Source organism: Ciona intestinalis, chromosome 12, assembly GCF_000224145.3.
Source record: "Ciona intestinalis chromosome 12, KH, whole genome shotgun sequence".
Taxonomy (NCBI): Eukaryota; Metazoa; Chordata; class Ascidiacea; order Phlebobranchia; family Cionidae; genus Ciona; species Ciona intestinalis.
In genome coordinates, this window is record NC_020177.2 from 1837578 (window position 1) to 1854065 (window position 16488).

At 33.6% G+C, this 16488-nt stretch overlaps 2 protein-coding genes across 6 annotated transcripts; both read right to left on the minus strand.

Moving 5' to 3' along the window:
* Positions 1-2386: 2386 nt before the first annotated feature.
* Positions 2387-8548, minus strand: LOC100175018. Its single transcript, XM_002128943.5, has 10 exons — positions 8412-8548; positions 7621-7719; positions 6965-7065; positions 6255-6480; positions 5100-5860; positions 4290-4407; positions 4141-4236; positions 3981-4081; positions 3694-3928; positions 2387-3324 (listed from the first exon to the last, which is right to left on the minus strand). Exons 1-10 carry the CDS (start codon positions 8545-8547, stop codon positions 2510-2512), a joined length of 2688 nt encoding a protein of 895 aa, XP_002128979.2. The 5' UTR covers position 8548; the 3' UTR covers positions 2387-2509.
* Positions 8549-9089: 541 nt separating this feature from the next.
* On the minus strand, positions 9090-16436 carry LOC100182847 (bile acid-CoA:amino acid N-acyltransferase). Of its 5 annotated transcripts, none has more exons than XM_026837149.1 (6): positions 16319-16436; positions 15736-15834; positions 15577-15677; positions 15280-15526; positions 11109-11216; positions 9090-10501 (listed from the first exon to the last, which is right to left on the minus strand). In XM_026837149.1, exons 1-6 carry the CDS (start codon positions 16395-16397, stop codon positions 9795-9797), a joined length of 1341 nt encoding a protein of 446 aa, XP_026692950.1. In that variant the 5' UTR covers positions 16398-16436; the 3' UTR covers positions 9090-9794. The 5 variants fall into 5 exon arrangements, with proteins under 5 accessions (XP_026692950.1, XP_018669875.1, XP_002129257.1 ...); XM_018814330.2 differs by lacking the exon at positions 11109-11216 and adding an exon at positions 14489-15060 and having other exon boundaries at positions 9090-10046; XM_002129221.4 differs by lacking the exons at positions 15280-15526; positions 15577-15677; positions 15736-15834; positions 16319-16436 and adding exons at positions 11665-11911; positions 12381-12481; positions 12889-12987; positions 13171-14098.
* Positions 16437-16488: the final 52 nt, after the last annotated feature.

The following is a 16488-nucleotide window of genomic DNA, read 5'->3' on the forward strand; positions in this document are numbered from 1 at the left end:
CCTTATCTACCAAAAACCGCCGCCATTTCTTGCAAACAAATCACAAAACAGAAAAATCGTCCAAAGCGATAAAAGAAATTCGTAACAGTGTTGCCCACAAATGGTGATATTCTGCGGAATGAATTGTCTTGAAAGGGGAGTATTCAGTGGGAATGTCATGAGTAACATGCATTTCTTTACAATAATAAAACAAATACAATACAAGCTCTAATAAATACGTACTTACCGAAAAAGGTTCCGGGAAAAAAATATTAATAAACAAATTTTGCACGGTATTAAGTCCGACTCTGATTTTTACCATCTGTATTGTTGGCGTCGCTGGTTTTTAGGTATTTCGTACTGCTATACATATTTCAAAGCTGGGTTGGTAGAAAATGCTATAAATACTTTTTTAAGACGAATATTATTTTTTATATAGTGTGGTGGGGGAAGATAAAACATCTTTAGCACATAATATCCAAATACCGTGATCGTGTTAAAAACAATTTATCGGAATCGTAGGAAAGCGGGTTTACTTTGTTTTCTACCAAATGAGACGAGAAAATATAATGAAAATGTGTCCCATCTTCTCCCACCCTACTACAGTTAATATTTTTTTCGATTTTTTAAATTTTTATTTTAGAATTGGTACCTCTGGGGTCAAGTGGGTACAATGCCCCAAATTTAAATGTCGTGTCCGGAACGTTTTCAACGGAGAGTCGTAATAAATTTGGACCGGGTGGTCATTGTATTTGGTCCGACTTTCCGACCTGTACTGCGAGCGTCTCGGTGCAAGCGCAATAGCGCCCGGTACAAATATATACATATCGGAACAAATATATTACGACATCGGACAAGATAGGGTAATAAAGCACATATTGCCTCATGTTAAAAAAATATATGTATGTAACGACTTTTGATTGATACAATGAAAAAGAAATATACCATACCTTTATTAATATAGTAGGATGGGGGAAGATGGGACACTTTGTCAAATGAGACTTTTTTCTTTTTTACGAACCCCCATTTAATGATAATCGGAAAAATAGTGTTACAGCATTATTCGACAGTAATATCACGACTTTATAAAATTCGCGTCAAAGCTGATTACTATTTTAAAATATTAAAAAAGATAGCCTATATAAAAAAGAAACAATAGTTTTTGAACAGGTAAAAAACTGCAAACACACCACGAGCCAATGGGCGATTCGCACAACCAGTGCTATTTACCAATTAGACGGGGTAAGATGAGACACTTTAAAAGTTTGGTTAATAGCGAGAATAAATATTAGGGCTACACCTTATAACACAAAATCATATTGTGCTTTGAAAATCCAGTTGAAACATTTTATGTATTTCCCCACTTATAGTTTTTACCTGTAATAGATCGTATACCGAAGGCACTGCGAAAAACTGCCTCTTCTGATGGGAAACGAATTGTAAACATTTTCGTTGTAACATGATACATTACCGTCAAAAAATTAAGCATTTTCCAACCTAATTAATCCAGTGCGTCATGTCGCACTGTAAGTAGGATTTGATTTTTATTTGATTTCGAAATTAGCAACAGCACCGCTGAAAGATTTAACAGCTCTTGTAAAGAAGACAGACAACTTTGATGTTTAAATTAGTTACATTTACTCTACCCAGTAACCGTGGCAAACAGTGACATTGTGCTTAGTTCATGTCCCACCACAAAGAAGGACAGAGGATACCACTAATCATTCAATATTTGATTTTCCGACAGAAATTTTTCGAAGGATGATTTCTGACAGAAATGACACTTTAAGGAAACGGAAATGGCAATGGCGGTATCATAACATTACAAAAACAACATATCCCTAAGAAGTCAAAAACCTTTCTAATTTCGGCCGGGAATCATCTAAGTTATTCACCAGAACAAAATGCATGTAATCTAGTAATCTATAATGTAAATAACATTGCTAAACTATTTCCCTATAATGTAAATGACATTGCTAAAACTTTCCTTGAAATCCTTAACTTAAACTACATCCTATATGTTTAAAACTCGCACTGTGTTCACTTGTTTGCATAGCTAGTTTTCTTACATTACTTGACCTGATGCGGAATCGACAAGGTTTTTTTGGTTTTTGTTTCAGCAAGTTTATTGCTAAGAGTAAATCAGGGTAGTTGTACCAAGATATGCGAATCGAGGTCGAAAATGGGGTGTTCTAGATGAAAAATACGATTGGAAAACAATGATCTAACATAAAAAAATCCTAAACAAGTAGGCTAAATTCTACAAGGTCCTGACTCCTGCCAAACCTGTACTGTCATCCCGTATCCCCATTTTTTAGATTTGACTTATCAGATCTTTAATCTTTTAACCTAACTTTCTCAATAATGTATTTACAAATTAACTGTAAACAGTTATGGAAACGGAAAATTATACAATAAAGGTTAGTATTTTATTAAATGTACATTAAAGATTCGCAACAAAGAAAGTTGTTATTGTCAGTGGCAGAAATTATTATTATGAAATATATATAAGTATTGCTGATCATCATGTTTACAAATGACTTCTTAAGTAAGGGTTACAAAGTTTTAAACGAAGGAATGACATTATTTCATTCCAGCTGTCTTCTTGGGCTTTTGCATGTGGCTTAGTAGTTCCACCCCAAGCACACACTGCATTCATCAATTCAAACTTTGCGACAATGCACGGAGCAGAATAGGGAGGGTCAAGTAAATGACCTGTACCAGGATAACGCAAGATTTTGTAATCAGGATGTCTGGTTGATTTAAATAATTTTTCACAAAGATTGGCAAAATATTCTGCAGTTATGTTTTGATCATCTAAAGAAGCAATCACCAAGTAAGAAATGTGGGGGCGTTTGTGAATATCAAACAAGCGAGATAATAATTCCGGATCATCTTGACTTTTTACAAAAGGATAAATCTTTCTACCAATTACAAATCTGTCTTTATTTATATACTCTTCTGTGTTAAATGAGGAGGACTGAACAAATTTAGATGCGGGCCAATGACGGCCACAATGTGAATGAGGTGAATGTAAAGAAAAAGGAGCGCCGTTGACTCCCACAACACATCTAATACCACTCAAACAGTCAGCCATGCAATAAGCAATCTGTGCACCTTTACAAATGCCTACAACACCAATGCCATGAGGAGCATCCACCTTTTTGTGATTTAACATAAAATTAACAGCTTTTTGAAAATATTGCATATCCATTGTCTCTAATGGTGTTGGAAATCCATCAACTCCACAATAAACCAAAGCAAGTGAAGCAAATCCATGAGAAGCAAATAATGCTGCTTTGAATTCCAAAGTACCAGGAATACCACCCATCATAGTAATAATACCTACAGAATGTTTGGTTTAGTTAATACTGGCACCGTGGAAAAGTGGTTGGCACGCCTGCCTGTAACCCATAGGTAATGGATTTAAGCCTCTTCACAGCTACCGTTCTAGGTACAGGTATTTTTGCAGACCTTTAGCGGCAAATGCTCCAACCCAGTGGTCACTAACTGGTTGTCCATATTATTAGCCATACATAAATAGAAAAATTCAGAAAAATAATCACCCACAAAGTAAGACACATGGTAACTGGTAAGCTGGCACAAGGTGTATGAAACGGAACACTTGAGTTATAACAACTGTGGTTTATGGCCACGCGAGGATAAAGTAAGTTTTAATAGATAGTCATATATTAGATATATAAAGTTTATAACCTGGAAAGGGTCCATCTCCTGGTGGTAAAAACAAAGTTCCATGAATTCCATTTTCCCTAATCACTATTCTTTTTACACTAGGAGCCATGTACACGCGGGTTACTTTGAACTCAAGTAAACTTTCCATGTTTAAACGTTCAAGTTCCATAAGATCCTCAATTGGTCGGTCATATATATTGATTGTTACGATGATAGGTTTTGTGACATCAAAAAGAACCATTCTACCCCCAACTGACTGTAAAAAATGCGTGTGTTTATACAATGTAACATGTGAAATAATTAAATACCTTGTTTTTCGGTGAATGCTTCATGGCCCAAATAAATCCCATTGGTTTAACCCCATCATAGTATCCGCCAACTGAAGGATCCTTGTTCAAGTCAATACAACCTACATCATTTACACGCAATTAACAATTTCTCATGGATATATTATAAGTAGTATGATACCATTCTTATCTGTCATATATTGAGCAAGACAATCGAATTCCAATTTCTGAGTTCTGGTTCTTGAATGCAATGTGATGATTATGTTCGCTGGAAGATCTTAAAGATAAAGGTTAGTTCAAAATATTTATATGTATAGACAAATATATCACCTGAAATATTAATTTTAATCTTTTCATCAACCAAACTTGGCTCTGTTGAGATTGAAAAACCAGAAGATGTGGAAACTTCCATTAAATTAGCCACAGAAATGGTTAAGTTTAAGAAAACCTATTTCTGCATAAAACTAACATATATATATATATATATGTTTATAAAATTTTAAATGGATTTTGTAAATATTTAAGTTATATTAAAATAATAGTTGTAAATGCTTAAACAGTGGAATAAAAAAATGAGAAAACAAAATACATTAAATTTGTCTGACCATGCAAAGTAATGTAAAGATAAAAATTAAACTTATGTTATTGTAATTGGCTAAAATTCTATCATATTGTTGCTGAATTTCCACTTGTAATTAACTTAATTATTGAGGTGCTACTCACTTTTTAGCAGAAAGTGTTGTAGTAACACCACAAGTAAAAAAATGTCAGCATAGAAAAACTGTAGCAATATCCAAAAAAATTTGATGCAATGCAACATATATTTATGTGGTTATGATTTAAATAAACAGACAGAAGTTAAAGTTGGGAAAACCTAAGGCTATTGTTTTTAATACAGCTTAGATTTGCCGACAATATGAATTCTTGTAACTCGTTGTTAACCTGCCTAACACAAATAAATTGCTGTTGAATATATCATAAACAAGTTAATGTTAATTTTTGTTAACAGTTTTTGTTCAAAGATAACACACAGGTAACTGATGCCCAATTAGCAAAACAGAACTACTGTTTATTTATTTAAACTAAACCTTTATATTAGGCATTACAGCAATTTTTCCAATATCTAACTTCTACTCATGATAATCTAGTTTTTAGAAAATGAAGTTGCTTTGGCCAGGAGTCCTCTTGTGCTTTACAGTGATTAACTTTTTCACCACCCCAATTTAAAAAAGTGTTAAAAGGAAATCCTTGTTGGAATGTGTATGGTGAATGAACGGCATATGGTGGTTCAAACAGATGTCCAGCATTGGAGTATCGAGTTATTTCGTAATCCGGATGGTTTTCCTCTGCTAACAATCTTTGTGCTTCGTTTAAACACATTTCATTTGGAATACATTTATCATCCATTCCTCCAATTAAAAGATACGACACATTCTTTCTTTTGTGGAATGGAAGAAAACCTTGTGCATCATCTAATTTAGAACCATCAGGTAACTTGCAATAGTCTCTTAAATTAAGCATTTTGCATGGTTTGGTTACATTAAAGGGCAGTGGTTGCCACACTTGGCCTTTGTATGTTAAAGAACCCATGACATTAGTTAGAGTGTTGTTGATTGAAACCACACATCTTATATGATCCAAACAAGCTGCCATTGCTACAGCAAGCTGTGCTCCTTTACATATGGCCAAGATTCCAACACCCTTTTTCACCACAGAATCATGATTTCGTAAAAACTCAACTGCATTGGAGAAGTACTGTAGTTCAAGTGGCTGTGCAAATTGCTTTGACAAATGTTCCGTTCCAAAGTAAGCCAAAGCAAGAGATGCAAATCCCCTTGTTGCAAGTAAAGCTGCCTTGAACTCAGCAATGCCAGGATATCCCCCAAACAAAGTTATGACACCTAGGAATTTAAAATCAATAAATATAACCTATTTGTCAGCATGAATAGGTGCATCCGAGAGTTTAATTTATTCTATTTTAAGGAAAACATTTTCCATTATGAGTTATCAAGTATGTTTGTTGGTAATTGTTCCTTTATTAGTACGGCTGGCGCCTTGGGCAACCCATTGGTGGGGCCTGTTTTGGACCAAACCCTTTTTTGGATGTCCAAAAACACACGAGCTAAAAATGGTAGCTGCAACAAGCTTTAAACCTGCTATTTTTTATTTACGAGTAAAGAAATATAATCACTTCGGAAAAAAGGCTATGCTGCAAGTTTAACCAGAAACATGTATAAAAGAAATAGATTGAAAAAGTTGTAACAAGCAATACAACACCAAGCAAATTAATTCTACCTGGAAAAGGTCCATCTCCAGGTGGAAGAAACAAAGTTGCTACCAATCCATTATCTCGAACATCCATTCTTTTCACACCAGGTGTCATATACAGACGTTCAACAGTTGTTTCAGCAATTACTTTGTCCTGTTTTTCTCTGAGTCTATCTAGTGGTCCATCATATACCCTCAAGCATACTTCTTGTGGTGTGGTCACATCTCTGTGAATTAGACGAACAATGTCTTCCTAGAAATTTTAAATTCATAGTTAAAATTGATCATAATAATAATAATAATAATACTAATAACTTATAGTTGTCTCTACGCTTACGCTAGCGAAGATTTAGAATATTTTTAGCGACAAAACACTATTGGTGATTGTTACAAAATAGTGTTTAGTAATTAGCTAAACTCAACTGACATGCCCAATGTGTTCAATGTTGCACAAATTTAATATTGCATACAGAAGTCCACATAAGAATGAACTGTTAAAATGTGGTACTGTCGGGTAAGATGGAACACCAGAGTGACCAGACCTTTAGCACATAAATCCAAATATCCTGATGGTGTTTTAAACAATTAACAACAGTCTATGGGAGTTGTGAGGATAGTGGATATAGTTGTATAATTCTTTAAATGTTCTATATTTACTACCAAATGGAACAAGGAAAAAGAAAGTAAAGGTGTCCTATCTTTTCCTACGCTACTATATATATAAATGTGTGACTAACCTCTCTGTCAGCTCTTCCCTCCATTGACCAAATCAACCCCATTGGTTCAACACCTGTATACATTCCATCCACTGATGCATCTTTTGTTAAATCAACTATACCTGGTGAAAACAATCTTTTTGTTGATACAAAAGTTGATTTTAGGTTTACTATAGAATCAAAAAACATCATTCCTATTTTTTATATACATTTAAATTAACCCTTGTTTGGGTCATAATTCTAGTATGAGCAGTGGAAAAGCAAAACAATAATAAGGAGGGGGTTTCATTAAAAAAAAAATTTATTAATTTTTTTTTGTTAAAAGGGGGGTCGCCACTGCGGATGGGCATAATGTACCTTGCCTATTTATAGTAAGTTGTTTACCAATGTTTGTACAAGCCAATGTTTATAGTAATCAATCTTTAATGTCTTGCATGTATTGTCAACCATTTTAATAAGTATAACTACAAGAACCCGCCAGTCCTAAATGATGTTTATTTTTAAATTGAAATGCTGCAATAATTGGGAAGTGTTATCCTGATGCAATTCAAACAATCCAAGCATTGTTTACTAGTCCAAGATTATTACTAGTGATAAGGAAAATTACTTCAATACAAAAGCTATGTGTTTAAAAAGAATAAAATAGCTGCGGTTAGCTAACATCAAACATCAATTACCTGAAGATGGGACTTTGTATTGAGCAAAACTTTCATAAAAACATTTTTTCGTTACACGGGTGAAAGCGTGTAATGAAACATCTTCAGATGGAGTCAAACCTACAAAATGCAGCAGTTTGTTTTAACTGGGTATTGGTGCCTAAAACGATATTGCAGTTTATCATTATTTGCAATACACCCACTATAGGAAAGCAGAACTTTAAAATGTTGGGACACAGTTTGTAACATTCTGTCGAAACAAAAATTTAAAGAACCAAAGAGACCACTTGGTTAGACCAATTTTGGCACCGTGGCAAAGTGGTTAGCGTGTCTGCTTTTAACCCAGAGAGGTAGTGGGTTTAAGACCTGACGTTGCTACAATTGTTGGGGTAAGTGTCTTTGGGTAAACACCTAATGACAATTGCTTCAACCCAGTTGTCACTAATGGTTTGTCATTTATCAGCCACATAAAGAAAAAATCCCCAAAACCAAACAACAAAGTAGCATTCTCAAAACCTAACATGAGGTGTATGAAACATATCAACTGTGTTATAACGACTTTTGTTTTCTGGTCAGGCAAGAATAAAGCAAGTTACATTCGTTTATTTGCTGTTAAGCTTTCGCCCAATGATTTACATGCCCACAAAGCTAGCAACATCATGCCTCGAACCAGTAGCCCTGGGATAAAGGCAGGTGCACCAACCACTGTGACATTTGTACAAGCTAAAACTTATGCATAACAGACAATAGTCTTTTATACAAGTGAAAAAATGGTCTGTATTACATTTAAACAATGTAGCGTAACAATCTACCTTGAATAGAAATCTTGATTTTTTCATCAGAAATACTTGGATTTGGCGTTACATTGATTGTAGCTGATCTGCAAATAGTGGAGCAGCAGAACAATCTCGTGTTGCTAAGTTTAATTGTATACAACTTTCTTAGCATTCTTAAACATGAATATGAAAAGTCTGTTCAGCAAGTGATATGCGCAATGGTGACTTTACAAAGTTAACACAGATGTGCTATTTTATACATCTTATGCGGCTTATGAATTACACTACGGTATGGGTAATTGTATTATTCTGTTTCTTTTGGTATGGCTGTCAATTTGGACAACTCATTATTGACTATCGGGTTTGGGCTATAATCATTCGTTACTTGGCTCCTGGTAGTACCTAGTTATTACGTTGTATTAAATGTTTTGCTTTTTAAACATTTTCCAACGAAAAAGCACACAACTATTTACAAGTAAATTACTCTCCCTTATCATTTGTAAGTTTTACCCATTTTCAAGGATTGCTTTTTCAATAAAAAGGCTAAACAATTTTATATTAAACTTACAGTAAAGATCTGGTGTTACGAAAACGTAACTAACAAAAATCAAGTTCAACCACTAATGCAATAAACTTACAGTTCAAATTCTAGTCATTTCCATAGTTAGAGCAGAAAGCTGTTGTGCAGTTATTACCTAACCTTAACCACATTGCCTGTTAAAAATTGAAATAGGTAGTTATATGAAATCAATGCAATAAATTTTCAATGCAATATCAAACATTAGGCTTCCTAAACAAAACAACCTAACTAAACAAGTAAGTATGAAAAAAGTATAAATTAAGAATAATAATGGTAAAAAATTGAAGAAATAAAAAAAAGTCATAATAAATGCAATATTATTTATAATGATTCTGACATACTAATGTTTAAATAATCATTTTTTCAATAGAACAGTTTATACTTTTTAATGCTAAATGGTTCAAAATAGCTCATTTTCATTTAGAGACATTATAATAAAATCAATATACAAGGTTATCCTAATAAACACACAAAAAAACAAATTTAAAAATGATGTTTAATATTAACAGATTATCAGCACCAAAACAACAGTAGAAAATGCATATATAAATAAAAAAATCATGTCTATTAAACACGCGTTGCATATATTATGTTACATATGTTGTAAAATAAAATAATAAACTAAAATTATTTACAATCAACAAAAACAGACAAAAAAGTTTGGCAACAAAAATATGAATTTAAACTCTAGCAGGAATCTTTTAAAAGCAGGTTCAAAACACAAAGAATATATGTTGTTTTAAAATTTTAAGGTAGATTCCTACATATGAATTATAGCCTAACTAATTATTTAAAACAGTTGTTTCAAAATCAGGTTCTAAGCAAAGTTACATTTTTGATTATAGTTTGTGACCTTGAAATAATTGATTCAGAAGATTTTCCTTCAGGAATTTGATCTGTTCAATCCATGAGTGCTCCTGTGCTCTACAGTGTGGTAATGTCTTGCCTCCCCAATCCATTTTTACTGTTTGACCCTTTTGAGCTGTCACGGCAATATGGGGGGTATAGGGGGGCTCAATCAGGTGACCTGCGCCTGGGTATCGAAGGATTTTATAACTTGGATGGCCAGCCAGTTTGAAGAGTTTTTCAGCCTGATTTGCCCACAATTCAGAATGTAAACTTTCATCACTAAGACCAACAACAAACAAGTAAGAGATACCTTTTCTCTTGTAGAAATCTGTAAGACCAGCGACTGCTTCTGGGCAAAAAGGGTCTTGGAATGTTAAAAACAACTGTCTACCTTTCACAACTCCATTCAATATAAAATTTCCCGGCTCCGAATGAGCTTGAGAAATTGGCATTTCCTGTCCTTTATACATTAGATTTATATAACTGGTATGAATAGTCCCATTTATCCAAACCACACATCTAATTTTTGGCAAGAAAGAGGCAGCAGCAAGCATAATTTGTGTACTAAAAGAAATGCAAATTACACCAAAACCCTTTGTGTCATCGACTTCCTGAATGTTGGACAAATATTCAAAAGCTTTTTCGAAATACCCCAAGTCAACTTTCCAGCTATGGAAACTTTCCAAGCTTGGAAGACCTAAAGAAATATTAAAATATATATTATGATTCGTAGATTGTATTTTATTATTATAATTTACACTTGGATATCTGAATGAAAGAAAAAACACAAAGGCCAACATGCATCGGACTGAAACCGGTATCTTATGATTAAGAGGCAATGCTCTATCCTCTTACCACACCAAACACATTTAATGCTATATTTGGTTTGCAACATTGTAAAATGCACACCTCCAACCCAGAGGGGTTCAAACCTCGGCGCTTCTACTATTGTGGGGTCTTGACATTTTCTGAAACCCAGTGGTCACTAATGGGTGGTCTTAATTGTCGTCCATAATACATAAAAAACACAACGAAAAGCCCTCCAAAAAACAATCACCCATAAAGTTCGTGGTAACTTGTAGCCTGGCATGGGGTGTATGAAACGAACATCCACGTTATACTGCCTGCCATTTACCGGCCACGCGTGGATAAGGCAATTTACATTCATTCAAATAACTTAGGTTAAACACACCAAAATCTGAAATTATGATGAACTGCACTGTTATTATTAGAATATTTTTCCTGCATTATAAGTAAAAGTTAATTTGCAATCTAAATACCAATATGAATTTTTATATTCACACCTGGTACTCCATAAAAAGCTAGAGCAAGTGTTACAAAACCGTAGGATGAAAGAAGAGCTGCTTTGAATTCCATTGTTCCTGGGTAACTACCAAACAATGTGAGCACAGCTGTAAATTGAAGTAATACATAAATTAAAAAATTAAAAAAAGACTTAAAGTCCAAATTTATAAAGTTCAACCTAAAGTCCAAATTTAAATGCTATAAAATAGGTCACATGCGGTAAATGGTATCACCAGCGTAATTCTACAATGTTTTTTTTTTTTTTTTTAGTTTAAGACTGATCTATAAGGAATGTTTTTGGATTGAACCTGTTGCGCTCTTTGAACTGTCGCCTATGTTGAGTATGCATAACAAGATACAAAAAGTGCGAAAAATCTCAAAACATAAAGTATCTAGTTTAACATGAAAGTATGCGGTTATAAACATTGTGCCCAATGCAGACATAACACCTGCACTAAAGTATTGTCCACTACCAGCATCTGTAATACCTTTCAGTAGAACTGTGTTGGTTACAGTTAAAATTGAGATTTACACCAGTTAACAAGTGGTATATACCTGGAAAAGGTCCTTGACCAGGAGGAATGAAAAGAGTCCCATGAATTCCATGTTTTTCTACAGTGAGAGTGATTCTCTTTGTTCCCGCTGCCATGAACCATCGCTTGATGTGAGTTGAAGCGAGCTTCTTTAAATTCTTCCTTCTCGAGTCCAACTCCTCCAATGTGAAGATCAACTCTTCATATACGTTCAACATCACCACTAGAGGAGTTGTGATGTCCATTTTGACGAATCGTGCATGGGCATGCTATATTTGATGGATTATGGTTATATTGCTCAAGCATAAGTGTATTGTTAAAAAAGAAAAAAGAATTTGCTATATCTACATAAATACGAAAACTAAGTTTTACAACACTAAGTTTTATGCATACATTTTAACATAAAATTACAATGGAAATCACACAATGCTGGATATGTTTCATGAATCATTTAGGCCTTTTTATTTGGTTGCTACTTAAGTGGAAAAACTTACATAATCTAAAAAAGCAATCCGTCTGTTTTTTATAAGTCTGGCGGGTGGCAAAGTGGTTAGCGCGCCTGCCTGTAAACCAGAGGTAATGGGTTCAAGGCAAGCTTGCACGAAGTGTTAAACCCATGTGATAACTACTGTCATTTCCGGCCACGCAAGAATAAAGTAAGTTTTATTCATACTTGTTTTAAACTCGGGAAAACAGTTTTAAAAAGAGAGAAATTTTTACAAAAATATGCAAACCAACTTTATTCATAGGTGATTCCTTCATTGCCCAAATTAATCCCATTGGCTCAACACCTCTGTAGCTCCCTCCAATGGATTCATCAGTTGATAGATTTATGCTTCCTAAAAAAACAAACAATTGGCTAAAATCTTATTATGCATTAAAGGTGGCCGAAATATATAACAAATTAAAAAAAGTAAATATACTCTACTGATAACCCTATAACCCTACCCAGAGCAAATAACCACGCAACCTGAATTGAATGAATGTAACTTCCTTTATCCTCGCGTGGCCAGAAAGTGACAGTAGTTAAACATGGTTCATCCGTTTTATACACCTCGTGACAGCCGAGTTACCAAGTATGTTACTTTGTAGAAGATTATTTTTTACAAAATCACATATTTTGAATACTACAGATTTTTATTAATTACCTGTAAAAGGCAACAACAACATACATTTCAATCATTAAACATAATGTTTGCTTTAACATTATGTTTTTACAACATTAGATAAATATAAAAAAACAAACCTTGATGATCTGACTTATAAACTGCAACACATTCAAATGAGTTCCCATTATCAATTGTTGTATGAGAATGTAAGGTTACCTTCTGCAGTGGACGTAAACCTGATGATGAGTAACTATTAACCATAGTACAACTTTATGGGTTATTGGAATTTGTTTTTATTTTCTTCCATTTTAGTGTATTGCTGTTAACTTAGACAACTCAAAATTTACAGTTTGGTTAGATCAATGACCATTAAGTGTCCTACCCCATGAAATGTTTGCATACAACATTTGTTTTCTTACCTGCAACAGATATAGTGATTGGTTGGTCAGAGATGCTATCCGTCTCATTGATATTGATTTTAACAGAGTGTTTAAACATATTTTAATTTATTTAAAACCTTAACTCTGCAGAATTTGATTTAGTTAGCATTTGTATAAAGAAAAGCTTCATAAGCAGACTTAATTTCAAACCATTACAGATTGCACAAAAAAGAAATGCAAAAACAGTTTTATCTGAAATCATTGCAACAATAACATTCACATTAGCTATGCTACAGTAAGTATATAGCCTTGATACTACAATAATTCAAAATGCAACAATGGGTTATCCTTAGCGAATAACTTAAGATTCAATTAGGAACTATAAATTACAAAGGAGAAACAGCGTTCAAAGAATAGCTAACATTTTTATTTTAGAACAAAAACACTTATCCCGATATTAAGCAGATATAACAGCTTAAAAGGTAGTGCATCTTATTAAAGAATACCAAACATATTTTTAGTATAATTTCCAATGGTAGATGACTTCAACTTACATTGGTAATGTGGCAAATAATATGTTTTTACTTAACAACGCATACTTATATTTTACTTATGCACATTTATAAGTGCCCAAATTTGCTTATCCCGATATTAAGCAGATGTAACGACTTTCACTTACATTAGTAATGTTGCAAATAATACGTTTTTTACTTGAAAATAACCGGTTTGGTACGATAATAAATACAAAATAGATTGTATTTAAAGTTGGGTGCCATCATTTTTCTTTGCTTGACACTTTTAATTGGCGGCAACACAATGATATCACAAATAGAAAATAATTAAAATAACAAAATGGCAACAAGCAATTTTATAAAATTAGGTAATAAAATTTAATATCTCTTAAGATGCTTTTTCATTTGCTACATTTTTGTTGGTCTTGCTATAAGCAACATACTTAAAAACAGCATTGGTATTCTTAAAGTATTCTAAATAAAAAAAAAATAATGATATGCTTGAAAATTACAAAACTTTAGAACATACATCTATGAAACTAGGTTTAAATTAATCGAATATATGATGCTGCAGAGTAATTATATTTTTGAAATAAATGTTACATCTTGGATGTAGGTTTACCAGCAAGGTTTTTCTTCAAGAATTTGATCTGTTCGATCCATGAGTGCTCCTGTGCTCTACAGTGTGGTAATGTCTTGCCTCCCCAATCCATTATCGATGACTGACCCTTTTGAGCTGTCACAGCATTATGGGGGGTATAGGGGGGCTCAATCAGGTGACCTGCGCCTGGGTATCGAAGGATTTTATAACTTGGATGGCCAGCCAGTTTGAAGAGTTTTTCAGCCTGGTTTGCCATTAACTCTGAGGGTACATTTTCATCAGACAAGCCGCTTATAAATAAATACGAAACATCTTTGCGACGGTAAAACCCACTTAAGCTTGCTTTAGCATTGGGATCAAATGGATCATGAAATACGGTATATAAATCCCGACCTTTCCAGATGTTATCTTCTCCAATGTTTATATCAGAATAGCGCAACAGATTTAGTGGAAAAGAACATATTTTTTTCTCTTTGTAGACCAAGTCTAGCATGGTGGTGTGCAAGAAGCCATTTATCCAAACTACGCAGCTAATTCTACTCAACCATGCAGCTGCAGCAAGACAGATAAACGTGCTGAATGAAATACAAATCAACCCAAAACCTCTGCTAGAATCTACTGAGGGTAATGATGACAGAAAATCAAAAACTTTATCAAAATAAGACAAGTCAAGGCCGTTTTCAGTCAAATCCAATGAAGTTTGCAATCCAGGTGATCCATAATATGCCAGGGCAAAAGTGACAAAACCATGAGAAGACAGAATTGCTGCTTTGTATTCCATAGTGCCCGGTACACCACCAAACAAGGTGACGACAGCTGTAACAAATTTGTTTATGTTAAGTAAAATTGCTTATACACTTATAATAAAATATTAGGCACAAGTAATTAATACTTTTGGCGGTAGTTTCATTATTTTATCACAACCATTTGTAAGTATAAAATAAAAAAAGGTTAACATATATAATAACAGTATGTTTATACATGAAACCAAAACCTCATGTAGAAAAAAATCTTTATTGTTTTCGGTTTTACTACCTGGAAAAGGTCCTTGACCAGGAGGAATGAAAAGAGTTCCATGGATCCCATGTTTTTCTACAGTGAGAGTGATCCTCTTTGTTCCCGCTGCCATGAACCATCGCTTGATGTGAGTTGAAGCGAGCTTCTTTAAATTCTTCCTTCTCGAGTCCAGCTCCTCCAATGTGAAGATCAACTCTTCATATACGTTCAATTTCACCACTAGAGGAGTTGTGATGTCCAATTTACTAAACCGTGCATGCTTGCGCTAGTAAAAAAAGGAATAAAAAGTGATAAAGATTAGAAAATATGTTCTACCTCATTATGCAAAGATTGCTTCATTCCCCAAAATAATCCCATTTCTTCAACACCAGAGTAAAACCCACCGCAAGCTTCACTACTGGACACATCAATTCTTCCTATAAAATGCTCAACTTAGCTCAAAAAATTGGATGCCTAATTTTGTGACTAAAATACCATTTCCATCTGCTTGGTAGATAACCACACAATCAAAACAACTTCCATTATCAATTGTTGCGTAAGAATGCAAAGTGACTTTTTGAAATGGATTTAATCCTGAAAAGAAACAAATATTAATTTTATTGCTAGACGGAACAACTGGCATCATGCACATCAAGTTTGCAATTTCATACCTAACTTTTTTGAGTGGCCTAATTTTGACAAGTTTCAGTGTCCCTCACTCAATGAAATGTGTTGTTGTTTTTAATATTTTTATTTCCAGGTATATTAAAGTTCTGTTCTTATACAATTTCATTATGCTTAACACCTATGTTTATTATACAGTGCATATGCTTTTGTGTTGATTGTTTTTCAATAAAGCAAAGTTCATTTAACTATTTATCTCAATCTATATTTATGTTTGGTCTTCATTCAGTTACAAACAGTTTAAACATATTAAATTTGATTTACTTTTCAGTAAAAAAACATAAAATACTTTAACTGTATAATGTGTATAGGAAGATAAATGTTAAAATATTATTACATGAAAATGGTTTTTCACTGCGTTGCCCATCTGCAAAACCAATCATCAAGGGCTTACCTGTCACAGAAATCTTGACTTTTTCATCAGAAAGACTATTTTTCTTGTCAACATGTATTTCAGCTACCATAGCAGACATGGTATAAAAAATACAAAAAACAAAAATTTCCTAACAACTGTAAAATTGATGCATATATTTAATACAAAAAATAAATGCATAAAATTATCAA